Raw genomic sequence first — 25,616 nt, 5'->3', positions numbered from 1 at the left:
CAGTTCTATCAGTTTTTGCCTTCCATAGTTTGATGCTCTGTTATTAGGCATATACACATTGAGAATTGTTATGTCTTCTTGGAGAATTGACCCCTTTATCATTATGTAATTCCCCTTTTTATTCCTGATAACTTCTTACCTTGAAGTCTGTTCTGTTTGAAACTAATATAGCGACTCCTACTTTTTTTTTATTAGTGCTAGTATTATATATGTCTCCATCCATTTATTTTACATGTATATATGTTTTTATATTTAAAGTTGATTTCCTGTAGAGAACATATAGTTGGGTCTTGTTTGTTGATCCACTCTGACAATATGTCTTTTATTTGGTATATTTAGGCTCATGTCAAATTCATATTGATTAGTGATATAGTTGGTTAATATCTACAATATTTGTTACCGTTTTTCCTTTGTTGCCCTTATTCTTTGTTCATATTTTTGCCTTTTATTCTGAGTAGATCTGAGTTTCTGTCCTATATACTTTTCCTTTTCTCTAATGAAATGCCTTTAACATTTCTTGCAGGCAAGTCTACTGCCAACAAATTCCCTCAATTTTTGTCTGAGAGAGTCCTTATTTCTCCTTCACTTTAAAGGATTATTTCACAGGACACAGAATTCTAGGTTGGTGGATGTTTTCCTCTCAACACTTTAAATATTTTACTCCATTTTCTTTTTTTTTTTTCCTATTTATTGAAATATAATTGACTTACAACATTATGTTATTTTCAGGTGTAAAACATAGGGATTCGATATTTATAAACATTACAAAAATTATTAATTAACATTATCACATTATTAATCATAATGGTGTTAAAAACCTTGGTCTGTTAATTCCAACATCCCTACTGTATCTGAGTTTAGTTCTGATGCTTGCTTTGTCTCTTCAAAATGTGTTTTTTGTCTCTTACTGTGCCTTTAATACTTTTCTTGATAGCCTGACATGATGTACTGGATAGAAGGATCTGTGGTAAACAGACTTTAATTGATGTGGTTGTGAGGTGTGGGAAGAGGTGAAGCAGTCTCTAGTCCTATGATAAGGTCTCAGTCTTGTGCTGCACCTATGTCTTGGACTGTGAATTTCTCAAGTGCTTCTTAGTCACCGTCTTCACTCAGATGGGACAGGATGTCTAGACTGGCCTGGAGTTGGGTATTTTTCTTCTCCCAAGTCAATTAGGTTCTTATAAAATCCCTGTAGGCTAGGCTTTGGTCGAAAAGTTTCTCCTGAGGGAAGCCCTTGTTAAGAAAAACAGAGTGCTCTGGGGTACTTCACAATGGTTCCTTTTTCCTTCCCCCTGCCAGAAGCACAGGAGGAATTTTCTCAGGTATTCACTCTTAAAAAAAAATAAAATTATTATTGAAATGTAGTTTATGTACAATATTATGTTAGTTTTAGCTGTACTATGTAGCGATTTGATATTTGCATACATTATGAAATGATCACCATGATGAGTATAGTAACCACTTGCCCCTTACAAAGTTATTACAGTATTATTGACCATATCCTTTATGCTATATATTACATCCCTGTGGCTTATTTTAAAACTGGAAATTTCCTGGTTGAGCTTCTGAATGTAAAACTCACAAAAGTGTGGGGGGTCCCCTAAGACTGGGTCCCCCTGTTGGACTCTCAGGCTATCTCCACTGAGCCTCCAACAACATATCAATTACAGTTCAGTTTCTTCTACCTGGCCACTGGTTTGCAAGGAAGTTTCTGCTACAGAAAGTTGTGATTCTCTCTATTCACCTCTCTCTGTTTCCAATTTTGGAGGCAGCAGTTTGCTCTGTGACCTCACTTCTCTGACCTGTCTAAGAACAGTTGTTGATTTTCCAGTTTGTTTAGCTTTTTATTTGTTGTTAGGATGGAGTGGTGACTTCCAAACTTTTTACATGCCAGACCAGAAATCTGAAGTCTGGATTGATTTATTGTAAAGAAAAACAAAAAAGAAATAAATAAAAAGCAACATATGCACTATCTTTAAGTTTGAAACACTTGTGATCTAAACTTTGGTCTCCCATCTTAATTCTCCAGTATCTGGAAATCTCTAGATTATTGACACCTATAGGAATTTTCACTTAAGTTACAGATGCTAAAGGCAGAAGCTGATGGAATGCAGTAAGATTCTGCAAAGCTTAGTTTAGGGTTCCTTTAAGATTGGCATTATAATTCCTATATTCATGCTTTTAAAAAAATGTTAGTCCTAATGTCACATATCTTTCATAATATTAGTGATTTAAATATGAAAATATTTGCCCTTTGGTTAATGTATAATTAGAAATATGAGAGAAAACATTTGAGAAAGATATTCTAAGTCACAAAAACCGTTATACTTTTCCATATAAATGATACCTGAATAACAGTAGTTTCTTCAATTTCCTATTTCTCATTCAAGTGTAAGTCTTTACTGTAATGTATATCATGTATTTCTCATGTATGTGTATCTGAAACTTACTTTTGACAATATTCATCCAACTGCTTTGTTACATAGATGCTAGAAATAGCTTAATGTTAAAAGAAATTTTTAGAATAACTATTTCTGTAATTCTAACATATTGGACAAAAAGAATATGTATCATTTTACTAAGTTCTAGAGATTGTTTTTAATTGTTTTTTGTTTAATTGTTTTTAATAAAGAACAAGATATAAAACATCAATAGCAATACTATTAAATATATACAATTCCAAGTAGACCGATAGGTATTATATCTAATATCCCCTCCACTAATTACTATAGGCCACACATGTATTATATAGGCCACACATGTATTATAGAAATTATTATTATAGGCCACACATGTATTATAGAAATTTTCAGATAATCAAACAATTTTGAGACTTTGTTATGTTTACCCATCCATATAATTAACAGTTAATTAAAGACTGGAACAGACCCAAAAAAGGAACATTTTCACTCTTTGGTAGTGGGTTGTAGAGTTTAAAATTTCCACATCCTCTTAAAGGTACTTTACCCACACCATTAAACCAAGCTAAAAATGGAAAACAAATGAACAAATGAACAAAAAATCTATAATAATTTGTTTAAAGTTAGTTTCTTTCTTCATCTGCCCTACCCAAAATATAGTGGCACGGTGGAAATTCTTTCTTTTTTTTCCCTCTTGCAGATCAATCTGTGTACATGCATAGCCTTAAACTAATTGATATACCACTCTATAAAAGTCCTACATAATGCATCCCTGGACCACTTCATTGCTAATTTGTGAGAATAAAGCTTGTTAAGTAGGCTATTCATCCTGTATAGAATTATACAGGTAATATTTAGCTTCTTAAAACCACTGTGTAGCACATACAAATTGAATCTCTCTGTAATGTGTTAATAGGGATTTCATATCAACTTATCAGCTGCTCACAGAGAAGACTTAATCTGACTTTTTAATCAGAATGTCCTTATAAGTGTAGATAAAGGGCTTTATTTAACTTTGCTTAGATTAAGAATGCTTTTTAAAACTTAGGTTATAAAAACTGCAAAGAACCGGTGAAATTGAGATACAAAAGATAAGTTATTTGTTTTCATGACTTTCTCTTTGTTTTCCATTGTCTAGCTGATTTCATTTCAGTTTTTTAAAAATAACTTTTATGATTCAAATCACTTGCAAGTGATAATTAACACTCATTTTGGAACTCTACTGTGTGTAAACAATCCTTGGAATTAATTTTATTCACTATGTGGTCAGTTAGAGTATTTCATATTTTCAAATCAACCATTTTCCAAATAATTTTGAATGGTGAACAGCACAGTCACAATTCTGTTCTTTTCCGTTTACTTACATTAAAGTTTCATTTTGGGTAATCCGAGAATTTTGTATCAGCTATTTTTTACCTTAAAGGTTTGCTTCTGACACTTTAATAAATTATCCTGTAGTCTGTGCTGGAGGTAACTGAATTTTTTGCTCAACAGCCCTCTGTTGACACATGTTAATTTATTACCATTTCTTCCATCAGCTCACTCACTTGAGGCTAATTCTGATGAAGTACTTTCAAACAAGGACCACTGTTGGTTTACGTTAATGAGGAAATGGTGGAAAGGCAGATTTCAAATAGAAGAAATTAGAAAAAGAAAAATTATGAACCTTGGGATCAATTTTTCTATGAGTCATAACATAATTAACTATAAAATATGAAGCTGAAAAGTATTATTTTCCATACACCCTGATATTTTGCTTCATTTAGGAACTCTGCATTAAGAAGGAAAGTGAGGGAGAAGGATTGTAAAGAAAGATAGACTTACACAATCATATTTAGGAAGAGAAATTGTGTAGAAAACCTTGAATTAGGAAGAAACAGATTTAATCACGTATCTGGAGTTGGATGATAAAAGTCCCTTTGACTTTTATGTTTGTACTATACTTTTTCTACCATGTTATCACCTCTAGCAGCTTTTCTTGTTATGAAAGGAGATATTTGGGGGAGATTATTCTACAGATAAACATTCTTTAGTAACGTACCTTTCACTATTAATGTAATCTTTAAACTTCCATACTGTAAACAAATGGAGGTGGTTAAGCCACTCTGTGCCCTAACTCAGTTAATTTCACATGCCATCACAGATACAAGATATGTAAAATACTTGTTAAGTTTTCCCATATTTATTGAATAAAATCATTTTTTTGTCTATCTTGTTATAGACCTTCTGACTTTAAGTTTGGAAGATATATATTATATGTATAAATCTGGTCTTTATATAGACTAGAGGCAAGCTTCGGATCAACTTGCATTTGAACATATCTGGGACTCCAGCTCTTCTGAAGGGACTGTGGTGCATTTATTTTTCACAATTAAGCCTGTTTGTCAAGACTGGAGTCTTTGCATATTTTATGAAAATTTTGCTTTCAATAAATAAAAGTAATAAGTCTTTTACTAAATTTGTTAAATTAATAAGTCTATAAAAATAAAGGAAATTTTTACAAAAAATATGTTACAAAATATAATAATATTTTATATAATATAATGGCTTGGAATGGACCAATTCTTTTTCTATAACCTCAATATTATTTCTCTGTCAATATCCTAACCAAAATAGTGTTTTGATTTGACCCAAATATATAATTGAAAAATATTTATATATTTATTATCACTTTCAAAATTCACTTATCAAAAAATTACCCCCTCCTATTCTGGGATACCCTTAAAAAATAAAATATTAAATAAATAAATAAATAATTTAATGTTTTCCCTTAATCAGTATGATGTCTATGAATAAGGCATATTGAGGATGAAGAGGTTGTTAGATAATTCATTTTATATAGGCTGGCATAGCATCAGGGTTAGTGGCTTAAAAAATCTCAACCACTAAGACTTATTTGAAATCTAAATTTCTAATTTAGATTAATTCAATGGCCATTCAAAAATTTATAAATTAAGATATCACCAATTTCCTTGGGCAAATCCTTACTCATTAGTAAAGACAATCTTATGCATTAGTATGAAATTAAAAGGTTATTGAGATGAGTAGCAAATGTATCACTAAAATGCCAGAAGAGTTGTTAATATCTCATTTGAAATGTAGATTTTGTTTTGAATTTTGACTTAAACAGTTTGGCTTTATAGAGAGCTCTTCTTGGTTGGTATAAGGAATTATTCCAGGATTGATAATTCTTGGACTATTGTAAGGGGATGGTATTTAGAGCTGTATTTATTAGCTTATCTTGTCCGTTAAGTATTTATGAGCTGGTTCTTTATCTTCCAAAATGGCAAGGGAGCAAGAAAGATGAGCTAGGAAAAACATTCTATGAGACCTTGTAGACACTAAAGAGATATGATCATGGGTGCAGATTCTGTCTCAGGATGTCTTAAATATGTCAGAGCACTTTCTCTTCAGACCCACTCAAAATCTTGGTGAAGAAATAGGGGGAAAATTAAAGTTATCCAATGAGGCAAAAACTTTAGTATGTGAGCAAAAATGGAAAGCTCATTTCAATCATCCATGTCCTTAATTTCTCAAAATTGCCACTTCAGGAAATGAACATTTCTATTAGAAGAAAAAAGAGGCCCTAAAACATCACCACATTTCAATATTATGACAGTCATTAAAGGGAGTGGGTTTTGTGTGTGTGTATTCTGGCTTGTTCTTTGTCAGAGAAAATGAGATTTTCCTTGCAATTACTAATAAGACATAGCAGTCTGGATAATATTCCTAAATATGAGAAATAAATTTTGCCTGCTATTGAATCTATTCTTCTGCTCTGCAGATAGATCGTTCAGTCCCATAACTTTATATTCCATCTTGATGCCAATATATCTTACAGAGAGAGCTCTTGAGCTGCTGACTCATGTAGCCAAATAGCAAACAAATAACGTGTTGGATGCCTAAAGTACATCTCAAAATCAACTTATCAATAAAAGTGTTCTTGATAGTCCTTTTTCCAAACTGGCTCCTCTCCCAATATTCCCCATCTTGCAAATGTGCTTGTATCCATCAGCACTTATTTTTTTAATAAGGTAACAATCATGCTTTCAGAATTAGTACCATTCTGAGGCGGCAGGAAATTGAGATAGGGAGGACTTGAATTTCCAGTTGACACTTTTAATTACCATCTTTTGAAAGGCAAGAGCAACTGCTTGTTTCCCTTTAATGTTTTATCAAGTTCTTTTTCACTCCTGGCATCGCCAGGCAGAGAATAGGTAACTTGCACTCAGACAGTGGCAGGTGGAGATAGGGGCATTTTTTATGTCTGCTCCTATAATTTCTCCTTTACTACAGATGTTGATCTGATCTTTATTTTCTCCTGAAATATTAAACTGGTACTATCCTAATGAATTTTTTTAAATGCAGAAAAAATTGAATATAACATATTGCTTAGCAAAAGTGCTAGATATGAACCTGAAAAGCAAAGTTCTCCAGTAAACTGGTAAGATGACCCCTGAAGGAAATTATTCTCACTAGCCTCCCTCTGTTCTCAGGGGTTCTCCAGCAATCACAAATAGGCAGCCTCTGCCAGTCTTCTAAGAACAAAACCACAAAGCTGTCAGATCCCCAAGAAGGAACCTTGAAAGACTGGTCAATGCCATAATGGAGCCAGTGAGCTAGTTGTACTTGAATTTGGTTTTGTTTCTTAATGGCTCAGTATTTTCCCTCCAGTGACTCCAGATAAGATGCAATGAGGTTAATAAGTCTAATTAGAAGTTAAGATAGATATATATATATACACACACACACACACACACACACACGGTATTAAATTTATTCCTCTTTTATAACCATCTGTTTAACAGTCAAATGTGCAAAGAATTACAGCCCTCCTTTTCATCATTAAAATTATAAGTTAAAGTTATTTTTCTTGGGTAGTGACAGTCTTAAGAACAGATTTCTGTTTTTCTTTAACACAGAAAAGATTTCATTAAAAATACTAGATGAAGTATACAAAGCCTGTGTGTTCTTCTAAACATAAGTTCATTTTAAAGTCTAAGTCATTGGTTGTTAATTGGAGTCTATTATTTTTGTCATTATAAATGACATCGAATGTCAATGGATGGTATAAAATTACAACATGTTTCTTGTGGACTAATAATATAATGATTCTAGAAGTAATTAGCTGAACCTGTTAATTAAAGAAGACAGAAGGAGAAGAAGGTAAAATGGAAGGGGGAGAGAAGGAGGAGAGGGGGGAGGGGAGAGAGGGGAAAGAGGGAGGAGAGAGAAAAAGAAGAAAAAAACAAAAAAAAGGAAAAAACCACAAAGACTATGGATCTAATATTGCAATATTTCTAATTCTTACATGGTTTTAAAATCAATTTAAAAAGACTAATCTTCAAAGTCCTGAGGTTTGCTCATTTTGCAAAGACAGCCTAGGAAGAAAGGACAGCATATACTTTGTATATGTATATAGTTGTCTCTTATATCACCATTTTCTTTGTGAGCAAAGGACTAAGAAGATTTATTTCTGTACTTCCTTGAGATGAGGATAGTTTTTCTAAAAAAGTTCTAGCAAACTCGTGGTCTGATTAAAACAAAACAAAACAAAACAAAAAACTATCCTCTCTCAAGGAAGGTTATCATTTTGATGGAATAGCTCAAATATTAAGAAATAATAATACTAGGTTTGTCTCTACATCTGAGTATCACATCACTCAGCATCCCTACAAATGAATGATCCATAAAACCTGCAGCCCTGACCCTCTGCCCATCTCATTCTTTCCCTTTACTCTTATCCCTCCCTCTTTTTATTATTTGTTCTTTCCATACCCTTTTCTTTATATGCCTCCAGCTCATTAGCTCATTAGCTTCCTCACAGTGTGAAACATCCTTCTCCAATGACACTCAAAACTCTATACATTCTGTTCAGCTCAAATATCACATCGCCCTTGTAGGCGTGTGACAATCTCCCCTTGTCTGTATTTACATGCCTTTTGTGACAACACATATCAAACTGTATCCAAATTTCTGCTGTATGTTTATTTCTCCCACCAGTCTGTGAAGACTGCACTCTTTGTTTTCTTATGTCTCTGGCACACTAATCATACCTAATAGGTGTATACCGAAAGAATCAAGGAGCCTACAGCTTTGAGGTGAGCAAGGAATTTTGAAAAATATAGATATAGATATGTATACATATCTGCAATTGCATAAATGTATTCAACCCTGGAAGTTGATGGAGTACAGTTATTGCTGTTAGAATCACTCTCCCACAAAAAAACAGATTTTTCCCAAGTTATATTATTATTTTGCACAGTAGTCTGACTTGGAGAGACAGTGTACTATACTGGTAAAAGAGTGAGGGGTTTTAGAACCCAGCCTCCTGAGTTTAAATTGTAGCTCTGCTGCTCTCTATCTGCATGATATTGGATTAATTAGCTAACTTCTCTGGATAGTTTCCTCATTCAGAAAATGGGGATAATAATAGCATTATCATTATGTGGTTGCTGGGAGAATTAAATGAGTTAATACATGGAAAGCATATAGAATTTTAAATATAGGTAACATTGAATAAGTACTAGTTACTCTAAATAGAACAAAGAGCTCTATTACATTAAAAGTAATAGATATCAATACTTGAGAGAATATTGAACATTCCTGATTTATATTTGTGTTTCTTAAGATATGATTACTAGGTATATTTTTCTAATATTAGGCAGATATTAATCTAACCAGTTTGGTAAGGTAAAATGAAATATTACTTTAAGTCAAATTTGCATAAATATTATAAAACACTTCAGGTATATGGATTGTTTTCCATAAAAATTGTAAAATTATCTGTGTACATCAAAACAAATAAACAATGATCAAATATACAGAATTGTTTTCATTTGCACATTAACATTTTAAATCTTTAGCTAAATATCACTTCCAAAGCTCACAAAGATATCTACCTAGGAATAAACAATGATTAACCATCAAATGGTTTAGCAATTTCTATGCCACTCATATCCTTCCTGTACCCTCCACCGCAACATAAATGTTGCTGGACTCATGGAGCTAATGTGGAGTGGATCATTGGTGGTTTGAGGATGGGGAGTGAAACTGGGGAAGGGAAACAGATGATGAACACATAAATCAATGGGAGAGGTCTAGAGAGTAATGAATACCATGAAAAAATAAGACAGATAAGTGATAGAGAATGACTGCGAAAAGGCCAGGCAGCCACTCTCCGAGGTAGTGACTTTTGACCTGAGACATAAAAGGCAGAAGAAATCAAGGCTAACAAATTCCTGGAAGCAGCTCACTCCAAGCAAAGTGATGGTAGCACAAAAGCCCTGAGGGGCAAACAATCATGGCATATTTGAAGGACTGTGTGGAAATAATCATGGCATGGTGAGAATGGAACTTGGTCAATGCAGAGAAGCCAGCAGAGGGCCAGGTCATAGACCACGGTTTGAATTTTATTCTGGGATTAAATGAGAAGTCTTTGGTATTTAAGAATGGCCATGACATGCTGTATTTTGAATTTAACAATAGCATTCTGACTGCTCTTGGGGATAATGGATTCTATGTGGCCAGAATGATAGCAGTTCTCTGGGGGAGAGATGATGGAGCCACTGGAAGTAGAGTTGACAGTACTTATTGATAGATTTATTCATTCAACAGATATATAATGGGACCTACTTTGAGAATAAACGTGTAAAAAGAATGTCTCCTGATGTTACTTGGGAGTTTGACTGCTCTCTAGAAAATCATTTCCAAAACCACAATAATTGAGCCAATGATTCTTTACATTGTAAGTCACTATCACTGCACTTCCTATAGATGGGTTTCTTTTCTAATATCTAAACTACTAAAAATTCAAGAATCATTATAAGCTATAGCATATATTTTTTTAAGATGAATTCAGCAAAAGATGGAATAAGAGGTGATTCCAATTTGGGGCAATGCGATGTGTTTAAAGTTTCTTTTTTATATCTTTAAATAGCTCATAATTCCTAAAATCTCTGTGTTTATGATCATAAAAACTCAGCCCATGTAGAAAACTCTATATATGTGATTGCTTGAGCAAGTTGTTTAAGTGAACTACAGAATGGACTTCTGAAAATAAATTGCAGGAGAATGGCAATTTTCAAGTCCCATCTTTTATTCACATTTGACTTGAATGTGTACCTGTGTGTGAAAGAGAGTTTAAGTGGATATGATAACAGCTTCAAGAAGGAGCACATCCTTTCATGTGTTTGTTGGCAATCTGTATATCTTCTTTGGATAAATGTCTATTTAGGTCTTCTGCCCATTTTTGGATTGGGTTGTTTGTTTTTTTGATATTGAGCTGCATGAGCTGCTTGTATATTTTGGAGATTAACCCTTTGTCAGTTGCTTTGTTTGCAAATATTTTCTCCCATTCTGAGGGTGGTCATTTCATCTTGTTTATGGTTTCCTTTGCTGTGCAAAAGCTTTGAAGTTTCATTAGGTCCCATTTGTTTATTTTTGTTTTTATTTCCATTTCTCTAGGAGGTGGGTCAAAAAGGATCTTGCTGTGATTTATGTCATAGAGTGTTCTGCCTATGTTTTCCTCTAAGAGTTTTAGAGTGTCTGGCCTTACATTTAGATCTCTAATCCATTTTGAGTTTATTTTTGTGTATGGTGTTAGGGAGTGTTCTAATGTCATTCTTTTACATGTAGCTGTCCAGTTTTCCCAGCACCACTTATTGAAAAGGCTGTCTTTTCTCCACTGTATATTCTTGCCTCCTTTATCAAAAATAAGGTGACCATATGTGTGTGGGTTTATCTCTGGGCTTTCTATCCTGTTCCATTGATCTATATTTCTGTTTTTGTGCCAGTACCATACTGTCTTGGTTATTGTAACTTTGTCGTATAGTCTGAAGTCTGGAAGCCTGATTCTTCCAGCTTCATTTTTCTTTCTCAAAATTGCCTTGGCTATTTGGGGTCTTGTGTTTCCATACAAATTGTGAAATTTTTTGTTCTTTTGCAATAGCCAGGACATGGAAGCATGTCCTGGCTTACAATAGCCAGGACATGGAAGCAACCTAAGTGTCCATTAACAGATGAATGGATAAAGAAGATGTGGCACATATATAGAATGGAATATTACTCAGCCATAAAAAGAAATGAAATTGAGTTATTTGTAGTGAGGTGGATGGACCTAGAGACTGTTATACAGAGTGAAGTAAGTCAGAAAGAGAAAACAAATATCGTATGCTAACACATATATATGGAATCTAAAAGAAAATAAAAAGGTTCTGAAGAACCTAGGGGCAGGACAGGAATAAAGATGCAGAGGTAAAAAATGGAATTGAGGACATGGGGAAGGTGAAGGGTAAGCTGGGATGAAGTGAGAGAGTGGCATGGACTTACATACACTACCAAATGTAAAATAGATAGCTAGTGGGAAGCAGCCACATAGCACAGGGAGATCAGCTCAGTGGTTTGTGTCCACCTAGAGGGGTGAGATAGGGAGGGTGGGAGGGAGATGCAAGAGGGAGGAGATATGGGGATATATGTATATGTATAGCTGATTCACTTTGCTCTAAAGCAGAAACTAACACACCATTGTAAAGCAATTATACTCCAATAAAGATGCTAAAAAATAATAATAATACCTAGCTTATAAGTATTAAGGAAAAAAAATAAAAACGAAGGAAAACAATTCTGCTACTTACACTTTATGTTTTGAATGGCATTATTGAATACCTTAAATTGTGTTAAAAGTGACAACTATAAATCAGGGAAACACTTCATGCTCGAAATCTTACCTTTTACATTGTTTAAGCTAGTAATTTTCATACAGTGCTAAAGGAGGCTGGCAGTCACCATGAACTCTGTTCACAAAAACATGACGTTACTTTACTTGTAAATCTGTTGGCTCCCTCTCTAGTTGTAGTTAATGTTATCACAGAGAGGTAATTGAACACTGACTGTTCTGTTAGATGTGAAGTCCAGTGGAGACAGATCTATAGGATCAAGGCTGGCTGACATGAAGAGTATCTTTCCCCTTGTGATACATCATGAAAATCAGCCTAGAGTTTTCTATTTGGCTTGTGGGGTTGGGTTTTCTTATTTCTAGTAAGTTCAACTCATTCATCTAAATTATCTGTAATTATGTTTTATTTAGGAAGGTCTTCCATTTTTCATGTCATTAATTTTGTGTACTAAACACAGAGACTGCAATAATTCTACTCACCTCTCATTTGAGCACTACAGTCAGTGTTAACCATAAAGTATTACAAAGTATGGACCTAGTGTTTCCAGAAAAACTCTCTATTAATATAAAACAAAAAATAGATAAAAGGCCTCAAAATCAGCAACACTAACAACAAAAACAAAAACCTTTGGCAAAAACATCTGAGGTACTTTGGTAGACAACAAAATCAAATTAAAAAAGCAGTCTTGGGCTTCCCTGGTGGCGCAGTGGTTGAGAGTCCGCCTGCCGATGCAGGGGACACGGGTTCGTGCACCGGTCCGGGAAGATCCCACATGCCGCGGAGCGGCTAGGCCTGTGAGCCATGGCCGCTGAGCCTGCGCCTCCGGATCCTGTTGCTCCGCAATGGGAGAGGCCACAACAGTGAGAGGCCCGCGTACCCGCCCCCCCACCCACCAAAAAAAAGCAGTCTTGACCGACCAAGCAAGCACTGGGTTCAATGACTCAGTTTGTTTCACTGGAATAAAGAATAATGGTAGAAATTTTATCATTTAAAAATAGCTCAGAAAGCACAATAAGGTGACAACCAAAAACGTTTTCAGAAGCAAAACTTATAATGAAATAAATACCTTTGTAAAGGAGACTGTCTTTATCACATGATTTATGTGTTCTAACAGGGAGAAACAATCAAGCAAAATTCAAACTGTAAATAAAACCACGGTTTATGGGTTGCTAACACACCTCAGATATCACTGATAATAAAAGTGATATATACTTCTACGTTTTCAAATAAGAATTATGTCCAAATTATATACATTTTCTCTGAAAAATCAAAGCACTTGCTTTTCGCTACGTCTCACACTATCTGTGTAAAACAGTAAGGGAACCAACATTATTTTCCCCATTTTATGGACAGAGAAATTCTGAGGCACAGAGAAATCATAGGACTTTTTCTTCAGTATTTAGCCAGCCAGTAAAAATAAAATAAAACAAGATTTTCTGAGTTTGGTTAGTAGACAATACAGTTACATTCCTGCTGCCCATCTGATTTTATGAAAAGAGGAAGAAATGGCTTCCCGTTTTCCTTCTTTCTTTCCATCCTTAACTCCCTTCTTCTCCTCTTTTTTCTTCTTTTTCCTTTTATATTTCCCCTCTCCTTTATTTCCTCTCCCCACCCCCTTTTTCATTCCTTCCTTCTCCTTTCCTTTCCCTTTTCTTCTGATACAAAGTTAACAAACCACGTGAAATGGCATGAGGTAGACACATACAGTTCTGATGCTATAATTTTTATTTATTGTCTAATTGAACAAGTACCTACTGAGGCAATACTATGTTCCAGGGTATGCATGTAGCCCAGGTGAGGGAGACAACATTCACTAAACATAAAGACACCACTGTGAACAGTATTATGCATGTGGCTCTGTGTGAACATACAGCAGTGAGAGCTGACCTAAGCCTGTGAGGGGACCCAGGTGAGCAAAAGAAATTAGAGGTAAAATCTGAGGGAAAATAGTAAGGTCGAGTCAAGAGCAGTGGGAATAGAAAACTACTATAGGCATAAGAAGGAGTGTGTAGGAAGGCCCCGACCTGTCAACTAGAATTACAAATAACAATTATCATTTGGGTCTATCTATCACTCCCTTGTTTAAATTCCTTCCCTCTTCACAATAGAATAATAGCATTCAAACTGTCAACATGTCATACAAAACCTTTCATAATTTTATTTACCCACTCTTATCTTCATTTTGTACTGTGAAATGCAAACATTTACAGTTCCCAAACTTGCCACGGTCATTTTAGCCTCTGTAACATTCTGCAGCTCTTCCCTCTCCTACTGCAAACTCACGTTCCCCACCACACTACCTTATTTGTCTGGCGAGTCCCTACAATGCTCAGTTCAAATATCAAGTCCTCTGGACAGGATTCCGAAGCCTTCCTTGAAGGGGTTGTACACACACATGAACATCTATACAATAGAACTACTTGATAGTGAACACATCAAGAAGATCTCCTTGAAAAAAAAGATCAAATAAACAAAAATAAAACGACTGAGATACAAATACCATTGATGGCATTCTAACAATTCATTATGAATTAAACACCAGACTCCCAATTATTTTTGTCAACAATTTTTACGTTTGAGATTTTATGAATCTCAAAGAAAAATTTAACAAATATCAACTCAAGCTAACTTGAGTGATAGACCCCTTTGGACATCTGTGGATAAGACTGTATGGACGGAAATTATAAGACTTTTTAATTCCTCAATGGGTACCAGCAAGTTTAATATTTATAAATACTCCTTATCATATCAGCATTAAGTTTTCCATTAAGCCACTAATGGAAAAACTAAGACAAAATAATTTGGACTCTTAAAATACAAAAATGTGAAAATATCAACATGTTTTAGAAAAGAACGCACATTTTTATTTTCACAATATCTTACTCTGAGGAGCAGTCAGAGGAAAATGAAGAAGGAAAAACCGAGATGAAATAAAGTAAAGTGATCCAAAGAGGCCTTTCTGCTTCAATGCACTTTAAGATTTAAAAATAAATAAATAAATGAGAAAGAGAGAAACAATATATATTGCATATATATCTAGGTGTTCTATAATTTGTGGAAGAGAGAATAAAATCAACCATTTTGAACACTATGGTGGGTGAATACTCACAAGCCAAAAAAAGCACACATATCAATATTAATTTTGTGGGCTCCCACCGAACCCCCTAATTTCTTACTATCTCACCAGCCACTAAATCATATAAAGACTAATGCAGAGATGGTTTTGTTTTTTTAACAATCATGAATTCACTGATTTTCCTTCCAAACTATCCCTAATCGTCGTGAGCGTTATGCGCCTAATATTTATATACTGTAAGCCTCAAAACAGAGAGGAATAAAAGGTTTATCTGTTGACTAACAACTACATAAACAGGAGGTTGTATTTTTTGCTGTTGAAAATTTATTTATGCTAAAGAGCTATTCCACTACCTTTCATAACATGCTTTGGGAAAACTAAATTACCCAGTTACACAAGATGAAATAGACTTCCCCACTAAAATATTGCTGCTTTCATTTATTTTTCTAGGGAAGCAAAATTGAAAAAAACAACGCAATTTTATGGATTTGTTCATGATATAGAAGTATAGAGGAATGTAAATTGTATTCCATCAGGACCTGTAGCCACCATTGCTTTAGAAAGATGCATGTCTGTACAATAATAGCAACCTTTCTCTCATTTGGCAAGAAGACAGAGTTCAGGTTTAGGAGACAAAAGATCCTATTCTTTTGTGGTGGTGCACTTTATATTCTGAGCTATTAATTGCTAAGTAAATCCAACTGTGGGAAATCATACAAAACATGCACTACCCCCAAATCAGGAGAAAGCAAAATTTTCTCCTCATTCTCTAAAACCTTATAATAACTCTGATCCTGATTTTCAGTGTGGACAGAAAAAAATATCATCTGTACTGAGGCCACGGATCTTAGCTGACTCCATATTCTACAGTATCCCTGCTGAGAGTGTGAATCACTGCAGAAGTGGTGATTCATGCCCTTTTGTAAAGGTTAGTCTTGCAAATCTTTAAGAAAAGTAAAAAACGGAAAAAAAAAACCCAAAACCCCCAAAACTCAAAAAACAGATAAAGGGAAAAAAAGAGGTGACTGTAGGTTTTTCAGTGAGTGGAAATACAATTTTCCACAATCTATATATTCTACAGGGGTTCATTCTTCTCACAGTTGGTGGCTGTTCTCCCAGGCTGTAAGCCTCAGAGCTCCCAATAACATTAATTGCTTCAAAGTCCCTGCACAGATAAGAGAGGCACATTTCACTGTAGTAGAGCAGTTGGAAGTTAATTTATTATTGTTTTTCTAATAAACACTGCTGGAACATGTGTCAATATCCCTCGTGACCCTGAGTTAGAAATATTAATATATTATTTTATAAAGAAGTATATTTTGGTGGAATATATGTTTTGTTCTACATGAAATATTATCTGATTGTTACAATCTTCTATAAAGTGCAGCATTTATAGAAAATCAAAATCAAAATCGTCAAAGAATATTTGGAGGCTTTGAATATCAGTAATCTGTAATTCTTTTTAATCTTCTCTGAAAAGGACTCGGGATGTTTCTTGCATTTTATTTTGCTGCACCGCACATAAAATATGTTTCTGTGAATTATCTTACATATCTACTTCCATATTATTTAAGCATGAAAAAGAAATTAAAGTTTGGTTCAGGTTATTTCATGTTGATGTTTTCCTACGCCTTGCAGCTGCCTTTTCTCTAATCTGTCTGAAAAGCCAGCTCTAATCCATAATGTACTGACCTGCTATTAGATTCCATGATTTTGGAGATTGATATACATGAGAAAGGAAAGGTCATTAACCAGCCTAAGTGTATGAAGTTTCAGGAGACAGAACATGGGGAAGTATATCATTGCGGTTCCATTATACTCTACTGTCAGTTTCAAGTACACTGCTGTTTCAGGCACATATTTTTTGTTCACCTGAATTTGCAACTGGCCAAAGAACAGACAAAGGTTAATGAGTCTAGGCACTGCTCTGAACTTTGGACAATGTAGACTTCCTGGTTACAGTACTGCCATTTTAAAGCACTCTAGAATCGGAGCATCTTTAGATATATATGTTAAGAAAACTTAGAAAATTCTATCTTCATACTGTTCTTTGTGTAGCACAAAATTAAAATGAGCTAGAAAAAAAAATTAAATCCGGTAAGGCATATTCATTTCAAGGTTTTATAGTTACTAGTGACACCATCTGATAAGACTCCAGACTTCCTTACTATTGCCAGTTGCTGCATATTTTATAGGGTAGGGTCTCAATTTGAATGATGGTGGGTTACCTGGTGTAAGCTGTTTCACCTCATACATGATTAAATTATCTTTCTTCCTATCTATACAAAGACTATATTGAAAATACAAGAAGAATTTGGCACTAGGGAAATACATGTTAGTATTTGACAAGTGTGGAACAGTACAGGCAAATATCAATATGTGATGAGGTCATGATAGAATCTAAAAAAAAAATGAGGAAGTTACCTGAATGCTAAGTGGACAGATGCCTAGCTCTTCTTTTGAAATGTCATTCAAACAGCCCTAATATCATTTAATTTTCAATTTTTATATTCTTTTGGGCAAAACAAGTTGGTATCTAAGGAAATCAAGAAACCCCATTTCTTGCAGTTTTCTAAATCAAAAAATCTAACATGCAACAGTATTAGGAGTTCATATGTGAGTCAAGATGTAAAAATATATTTCAATTTGCATTTTCTGCTTTATGATATATTAGAAATAATGACATATTTTAAAATGTGTCAAACTATGAGAACAAGATAGCAGCTAGAGTCAAAATTAACTTTAAAAAACTATTGAAAATGCATAAAGAAAAAATATCAGAGACTTTTGAACACAGAAAGGATACAGGTCTATTCTAAGTGGGGGGAGGGGGCGACACAAAATAATGTGAATTCCTAAACTGGAAGCTGGACAGGGAAAGAGGCTATGCTGGTCTTGGTGTGGTTCATGCCTTTTTGACTTCAGAGCAGAGTTGTGGAAGTTATGAACCAGAAAAAAAAATACGTGGAACTTTTCAACATTATTTAATCCAGTCCCCTTCCTTTAGGTAGATGAACTCCCAAGGCAATAAGAAAGAACTATATAGTCATTGATTCTCTTTTAAAGTACTCTAGAGGGGGAAATTCCAGGATATTCCCTCACATACCTTTTCCAGCTTTTATTAGACTCATAGGATGCTTGCATACAAATGAATCTAGAAACTACCAACCAGTTCAAAATGGTCTGCTAAATCTGGCACTAATATTTCTTTCAGTATATTGATGATAGAAAATTTTTTCTCTTCTACTTCCCTCAATACATCTACCACTGAATATCTTCCCATTTTTATCTCATTTTTTAGTTCTTATACATGTTGATAAGTTACCATTTCCCTTTTTTCTCTGACCTTATAATCATAGACTAAAACTAAATATATAATGCTGGTCTGTAATACATAAAATTAAACCTACTTCATATTTTTTATATTTTACAGTGAAAAAGATATACCCCACGTCTAACTGGATAAGAACAGAATCACAGTCTTAGCGTCAGATTAAAAGTAAGAGATTTCACATTCCTATAAAATTTCTGTTTAGACAACTTCGATGACAAGGAATTGAATAGGACATGATGCAGCCCATACAATTTTCTGGCAGATTTACTCTATCTTTATATAATATTTATCCTTATATAATGCTGGCATTATACACTATTTTGTTTGAAAGTAATTTGGGGGCTTTTCATTATTCCCTGTTAAATTTCATCTTGCTAGATTTTGTCTATCACTCCAATTTGCTAAGTATAACTGGGTATTAATATTATCATCTGGTGTAATTACCGTCACTGCCAGCTTTGTGTCATGCTATCTATATCGTTATTCATCCATTCATTAACATACTGAAAACCAAAAAGTAAAAGGACAAAATTCTATGGATCATTTATAAATCAGAGGAGAAAATCACCATGCAGGAGAGGTGTTATAATATAGGATGTCTACAGTATTTTCATGATGTGAAAGTATAGATCATTATTGAAAAAATGAAATAAAGTTAGAATGGCCTTAAATCTTTAGAGTTTATGCTAACACTATGATCACTTATCCTACTTATAAGCCCTCACAGACATCAATTTTCCTAGGTAGAAGAGGTGGTCAGTCATCTTTCTTTATGATTTCATGGATGTTGAATGCTTTTTACTAAAATCATATTTCCCCAAGGAACTTTGATACCTAAATTAATACAATCATAGACCTCTCATTCGGGAATAGGCTCTGTTTGAATACAAATATTCTTTAGAGTTAGCATATTAATTAGTTAATGTTGAAAACATACCTTCACATCAATTAATTTATAGATTTTTTTCTTCAGCATGGTTTTGGTGAAAGAATAATGAGATACTCTTTATTCTGACAAAGAATTAAGTGATGACTAGAGAAAAAGAATAGACCAGAGGAGAAGGCTGTGTATCAGTATTATTTTTTTGTTTTCTTCTTTCCTCATTCTCTTCCTGCAGACTCCATCTTTGCCAGCCTTGCTGGAACCATATAACTTAAAATAATAATTAATCAAGCAGCCTCAATACTTCTTTTTTTCCACATCGGTGAAGTGACTATTGATCATAGCCCATCATCTGTGATGCCTCTCTATTCACAATAGGACACACGTACAAAAAATTCCAAGCTTACATTATCTTTACTTCATTCATCACTTCTTCCCCTCTTTCTGTGCTCCCCTTTTCATTTCACTTACTTCTAGTCTGCTCCCATCTTAAGTTCCTCATTAGGAATGATAGTTAATTTCATGTCTCAACTCAACTGGACCACAGGTTACTCAGATATTTGCTCAAACATTATTCTGGGTGTGCCTGTGAGGATGCTTTTGGATGAGATTAACAACAGAATTGATCAACTGAGTAAAGCAGATTGCCCTCCCTAATGTGGATGGGCCTCATCCAATCAGTTGAGGCCAAATAGAACAAAGAGTCTCACTCTCTTGTGAGTAAAAAGGAACTCCTCCTGCCTGATTGCCTTTGAACAAGATGGTTGCTTTTTGGGGTTTTTTTTGTTTGTTGTTGTTGTTTTTTTCCTGCCTTCGAACTTGAACTGAAACATTGGCTCTTCCTGGGTCTCAATCCTGCCAGCTTTTGGACTGGAACTATACCATTAGGTCTCCTGTTTCTCAAGCCATAGAACTTCTACTAGAACTACACTATCAGCTCTCTTGGGACTCTAGCTTGTTGACTATAGATTTTGAGACTTGTCAACCTCCATAAACACATAAGCAAATTCCTTATAATAAATCTCTTCTCCCACTCATCCTCTTGGTTCTGTTTCTCTGGAGAACCCTGACTAATACATCTGGTAACTTCTGTGTATGCAGCTCTAGAACTAAGCCCTGTTTTGATCTGGGTTCTGTCAGATGCTGCTTGCAGCCTGTCTCCATAGAGAGCTGAGTAGCCTCTACCTGGATTGCCTATGGCTATGCTGTTCATGTTTTGAGCAACATTATTCCTTTCTCCCATATCTTTGTGGACCATTATTTGTCTGATCCAGGCTCATATCGCCATACATAGAATGTCCTATATTATCCACACTATTGACTACCTGTAGCATTGCTTTTTTTCTGTGTCTATCTGGGTCTCTCTCATTTACTCATGGATCCTACTTTAAGATCACCATCAATTCACAATGATAAAGTAACTGCAGTTTGTGATTGGACTCTAGAAGTCTCCTGAAAACTCTCCTCTTCCACCGTTCTATTCCTCTGCAGTTAAAATAAATCTGTGTGGCAATGGTAAGCTTTTTACGTAAGGTTAGTGTTATTTTGCTAGTTCACAACAAGTGTTAAAGATAGAGATGCCAAATAGTCTTTCATCTTATTTAAGGGACCAACTATTAGTCTCTGAATGATGTTTTATAAAGAGTACTGAATTCAAAAAATTTAAAAACAGTTATAGGGCTTCCCTGGTGGTGCAGTGGTTGAGAGTCCACCTGCCGATGCAGGGGACACGGGTTCGTGCCCCGGTCCGGGAAGATCCCACATGCCGCGGAGTGGCTGGGCCCGTGAGCCATGGCCGCTGAGCCTGCGTGTCCAGAGCCTGTGCTCCGCAACGGGAGAGGCCACAACAGTGAGAAGCCCGCGTACCACAAAAAACCCCAAAAAACAAAAAAACAGTTATAAATCCATCTCTTTAACGACAAGTAGTCAGATGGGCACCCAGGTAGTAAATATCAGTAACAATCAGACCTGGGGAGCAAGAGGTTTAGGGGGGGCAATCATCAGTGTTGTGATGCTTATCTCTTCCCCTGAGTAGGTGACCAGAGCAGATTGGGGTTGGGAGTGTAGCTCCAGAGTGAAAACGGTATGAAGATGTGGCCGTTGCCTCTATGGAGATCAAATTCTCAATTAGTGAGGGAAGGGTTAAAGAGAAAGATTTCCCACATTTGCTTGAATTAACATTCACATGTATACCTCAATTTCCAAAAAATATTTTTGTAACGTTTTTGATTCTTTTAAGTCTCAATGAATTTGAATTATGCACAAAAAAATGGAATATCCAAAAGGAATACTTTTGAGGAACATTGAAGACTGTCCAGTTCAACAAGCTTGTTTTACAGGAGAGCAAGCAAGCTCTGAGAAATAGAGTTTCTTGCTAAGATCATAGAGCATCCAATCTGTTCCCCAGTTTAGTGGTACCCCAACACAACAGACCGTTTTGTTTTGTTTTTAATAGTTGTGCAGTTTGAGGAGGTTGTTGATTACCCACACTCATGTGAAGCATTTTTGGCCCCCACTTCCCTATCCCTCCAATCCAATTTAAAAGTTTTCATCTTTACACAAGGTAGGTTTTTATTAATTTCTTCAGGAATTAAAAACATCATATATAAATTATCTAAATAATTTGTTTAAAACATACCTGGAGCTTTGCCACAGACAACTGAGCTATAGTTTTGTTTAAAGCATGAATCATTTTCGCTGAGTATGAAAATTTCTTATACTAAACAAGGTGGACATAGCATGCAACTCACTATTTCATATTTTTTATTGGTGCAGTGGGATGTAAAAAAGGACATGCCTCTTTAAGGCCTCAGAAATGGAATCTTTATGGGAAAAAATTGAGAAAGCTGAAATAATCTCAACATTATCTAATGATAATATATTCCCACACTGCTATACTTTTCCACATATAACTGGAAATAAAATTGCAAAACTTTGAAAGATGAAAGGGCACAATCGAAAGGGACAAATTCTCTAGCTTTGATTCCAAATAAAATTAATGGAGATTTTAAAAACAGGCCTCAGATGACCCTACTATACAAAAATAATGCATAGCTATGTATTTTCAATGCAGTTTTGCATTGTGATCATTTTTAGAGACTGAAATGTGTGTCTACTAATACCTTGAGCTAGGAGCAAATTCAACTTGTAGACAAAGTATGCACCACAATATTCTGAATGTTAATTTGTGGTTATAGAACTGTATATATGTCTTTACTACAATTCAAGTATAGGAGACAACATTGAGATACCTTACATTTAACTGTTATATTCAACATACGAATCTTAACAAATCTGTGTTTTTCTTGATTGACGATTATAAAGGGAATTGAATATTTGGAGATTTAGTCTAATTTCTCTCTAGTATTTACCAACTATTCTTGTGAGAGGGTTGACAATAGAAATAAAACGAAACATATATTTGAAAGTTCTAATGTTACGGTAAAAAGCATAAATAGAATACGTACTGGGTTTAGAAGGATTGTGAGGAAAAGTTCACCTCCTCTGATACTTTTATCCAATTCTTGGGGGCCTCCTGGATACTCTTTGTAGAAAATAGTGTGTGTGAACAACCCACAGGTCTGTCGAGGGAGGACCTGAGGAAAAAGAAAAAGCAGCACATCGACACGACTTAATTAAAAGCTCCATCACTGTGTCATGACTTCAGAGTCTGCGAATTTCATTCCTATTGGAGCTCCTTAGCTGATAAAGCCAAAATCTTAATGTAATCAAGAGTTGATGTTGGTGTAATTATGCACATATTAAGAGACTTGCTAAATAAAAGCTATAGGACAGCAGTCCCCAACCTTTCTGGCACTAGGGATGGGTTTCATGGAAGAGAATTTTTCCACAGATTGGGGTGCGGGGTGTTCAGGCAGTAACACGAGCTATGGCGGGGATGGTTCAGGCGGTAATGTGAGAGATGGGGAGCCATGGGGAGCCATGGGGAGCGACAGATGAAGCTTCACTTGCTCACCCACCGCTGACCTCCTGCTGCGCAGCCCGGCTCCTAACAGGCCGTGGACCGGTACCGGTTTGCAGTCGCGGGGTTGGGGACCCCTGCTATAGGACATATAGGTTAAAGCATTTTCATTCATGCCTATAAATCTCACTCACCATCTGAGTTATGTTAAAGAAATGGTAAAAAATAAAAGTCTTCTTAGGGTTGGTTTAATTCAAATATAGAGATTCTCCAGGGTTACATTTTTCATGGTATTAGACCATTACTCTCCTTGTTTCTGAAATACAGTTTTACATGGTCCTCAGGTTCTGGGATTCAAAACAATGAGTTTTCATCACCCTCGCCACCTTTACTTTGTTTTGTTTTTACTACTCTGAATTAAAATTTTAATCACAGTAGTAGTCAGATCATCTAATGATTGCTTCCTGCATATTCTGTGGTTAATTCTGTTGTACATCTGAATGTTCAGCAGAGAAAGCAAATAAGTAATTTTATTCCAAAACTTATTTTGAATAATAAACTATTTATAATCTAATGGGAAAATGCATCCAATTGCACAGAATAGCTATAATTTTATTTATTCTTTGCTTAATTTTCATAACAGTTTGTATTAAATTCAAGGTAAATGAATGTGTGTAGTATTGGTTTAAAGGAATGTTTTTATTCAATAATATAACAAATGGTCATGCTACTCAGTTAAGAAAACTGCTTTCACTTTGCTTTGCAATTATATCAGAGTAATACTTTTTATATCGCCTTGATTTCTATGGACACCATATACTATTATTTGCATTATCAATAGCTCCATTTAAATCCAAGGCTTCTTTACGTCTTCTAGTACCAATTTACAATAAAATATTAAAGTTTTATGATTAAAGAATATTGAGTATTAGCTCTGGTTAACATATGTGCTATTACTTTTTCTTTGGTTTTAGATAATTATTAGATAGACAGACAGACAGGTAGATAATTCTAATAGCAATCTGAACAATGGACTGAAAAGATGTAAATATTTAAAGGAGGGAGAACAGTTTGTAAACCTTTCCTATGATCTTGGCAACTGATGATGAGAACATGACCTAAGGCACTGGACGTGGGGATGGAAGTTTTAAAATGAACTATTTTATCTCAAAGTAAAAAATAGGATTTTTTTCATTCCAATGAATAATTATAAATTCCCATCTAATATTCACTTGGTTTTATTCTCATTTATAGGAGCATATCATTCTTACATCAGATTATTATTTTTTCAGTTAATTTATCTGAAAAGAAAATATATACCTTTGTTTCCATAGTATGCAAGAAAAAGAACAATGAAAAATGCTATCTTAAGATTCTTGAGTGTCTGAAAGCCAAAATCAACTGAGAAGATAAATTTAGCTTTCAGATGCTATTTGTTGGATTCTGTCTGTTGATGGTGTAGTGACTTGAGAGGTGTTTAATAGACATGGAGAAACTCCCCAGAAGTATAAGGTCCCTAGACAAAACTTTAATCCAGAAACTGCAGTGGATGACCTATATGAAGCTTGTTTCCAATATTTTGAGCTTTGCCTTGAATTTGCCAAAACTACCTCACAGCTTAAGAAGCAAGTCTATGGGTAAGCAATGTATTAATGTGTGCCCACCATGGTAGCCAAGGGATTTATGATACTCATGTAAAAGATTTCTGAAGTTAGATTTTGTCTTCATACCACATGTAGATACTAAGAACCTTCAATACACACAGCAGTATATGCTCACCATGATGCTATCGTGAATGAAGCCCTTTCGGTACCGTGCAGGTTTCAAATGTGGATACTCTTCAGTGCTGGTGACCTGAATACCCCAGACCTTCTTCCAAGCTGCATACAGCTGAATATGAACTGGGTAGACCCCTGAGTGATGTGGTGCCACAGCATAGCCCATGTTGACAGGTATTCCATGTTCCTAAAAGAAAGCCAGAACAACATCATATGGAGTGTGGTCAATTGAATTCAACTAAAATTGTTTCCACAAACATCTATGCTAATGATGAGAAATATAAAAACTAATAGGGTAGAGTTTTATAATCCTATGATAGACATAGTAAATACTTTGGGCATGTGGTGTGTAGCTAAGATTAACTCTGAATTTTGAAAATAGAAGGTTTGGGGGGAAGACAGGAAGAAGATATGGCCCTTTCTCAGACAGATACAAAAAAAAAAAAAAAAGGTGCCACTTGAGTAAGTACCCAAATATGGAAGACAGAATAGCCCAATGTGTGTGTGTGTGTGTGTGTGTGTGTGT

General features: G+C 35.0%; 1 protein-coding gene across 1 annotated transcript in view; it reads right to left on the bottom strand.

Moving 5' to 3' along the window:
• LOC115857188 (bifunctional heparan sulfate N-deacetylase/N-sulfotransferase 4) overlaps positions 1-25,616 on the bottom strand; it is a 287,117-nt gene that overhangs the window by 89,240 nt on the left and 172,261 nt on the right. Inside the window, exons 5-6 of the mRNA XM_030863980.2 lie at positions 25,092-25,277; positions 22,858-22,986 (exon numbers count right to left, since the gene is read on the bottom strand). Coding sequence (XP_030719840.2) covers positions 22,858-22,986; positions 25,092-25,277 — 315 coding nt within the window. The remainder of the gene's footprint in view (positions 1-22,857; positions 22,987-25,091; positions 25,278-25,616) is intronic.

Source organism: Globicephala melas, chromosome 5 (assembly GCF_963455315.2).
Source record: "Globicephala melas chromosome 5, mGloMel1.2, whole genome shotgun sequence".
NCBI classification, from domain to species: domain Eukaryota; kingdom Metazoa; phylum Chordata; class Mammalia; order Artiodactyla; family Delphinidae; genus Globicephala; species Globicephala melas.
The sequence above is the reverse complement of the archived record's forward strand: the minus strand, read 5'-3'. Positions and strand labels throughout refer to the sequence as shown.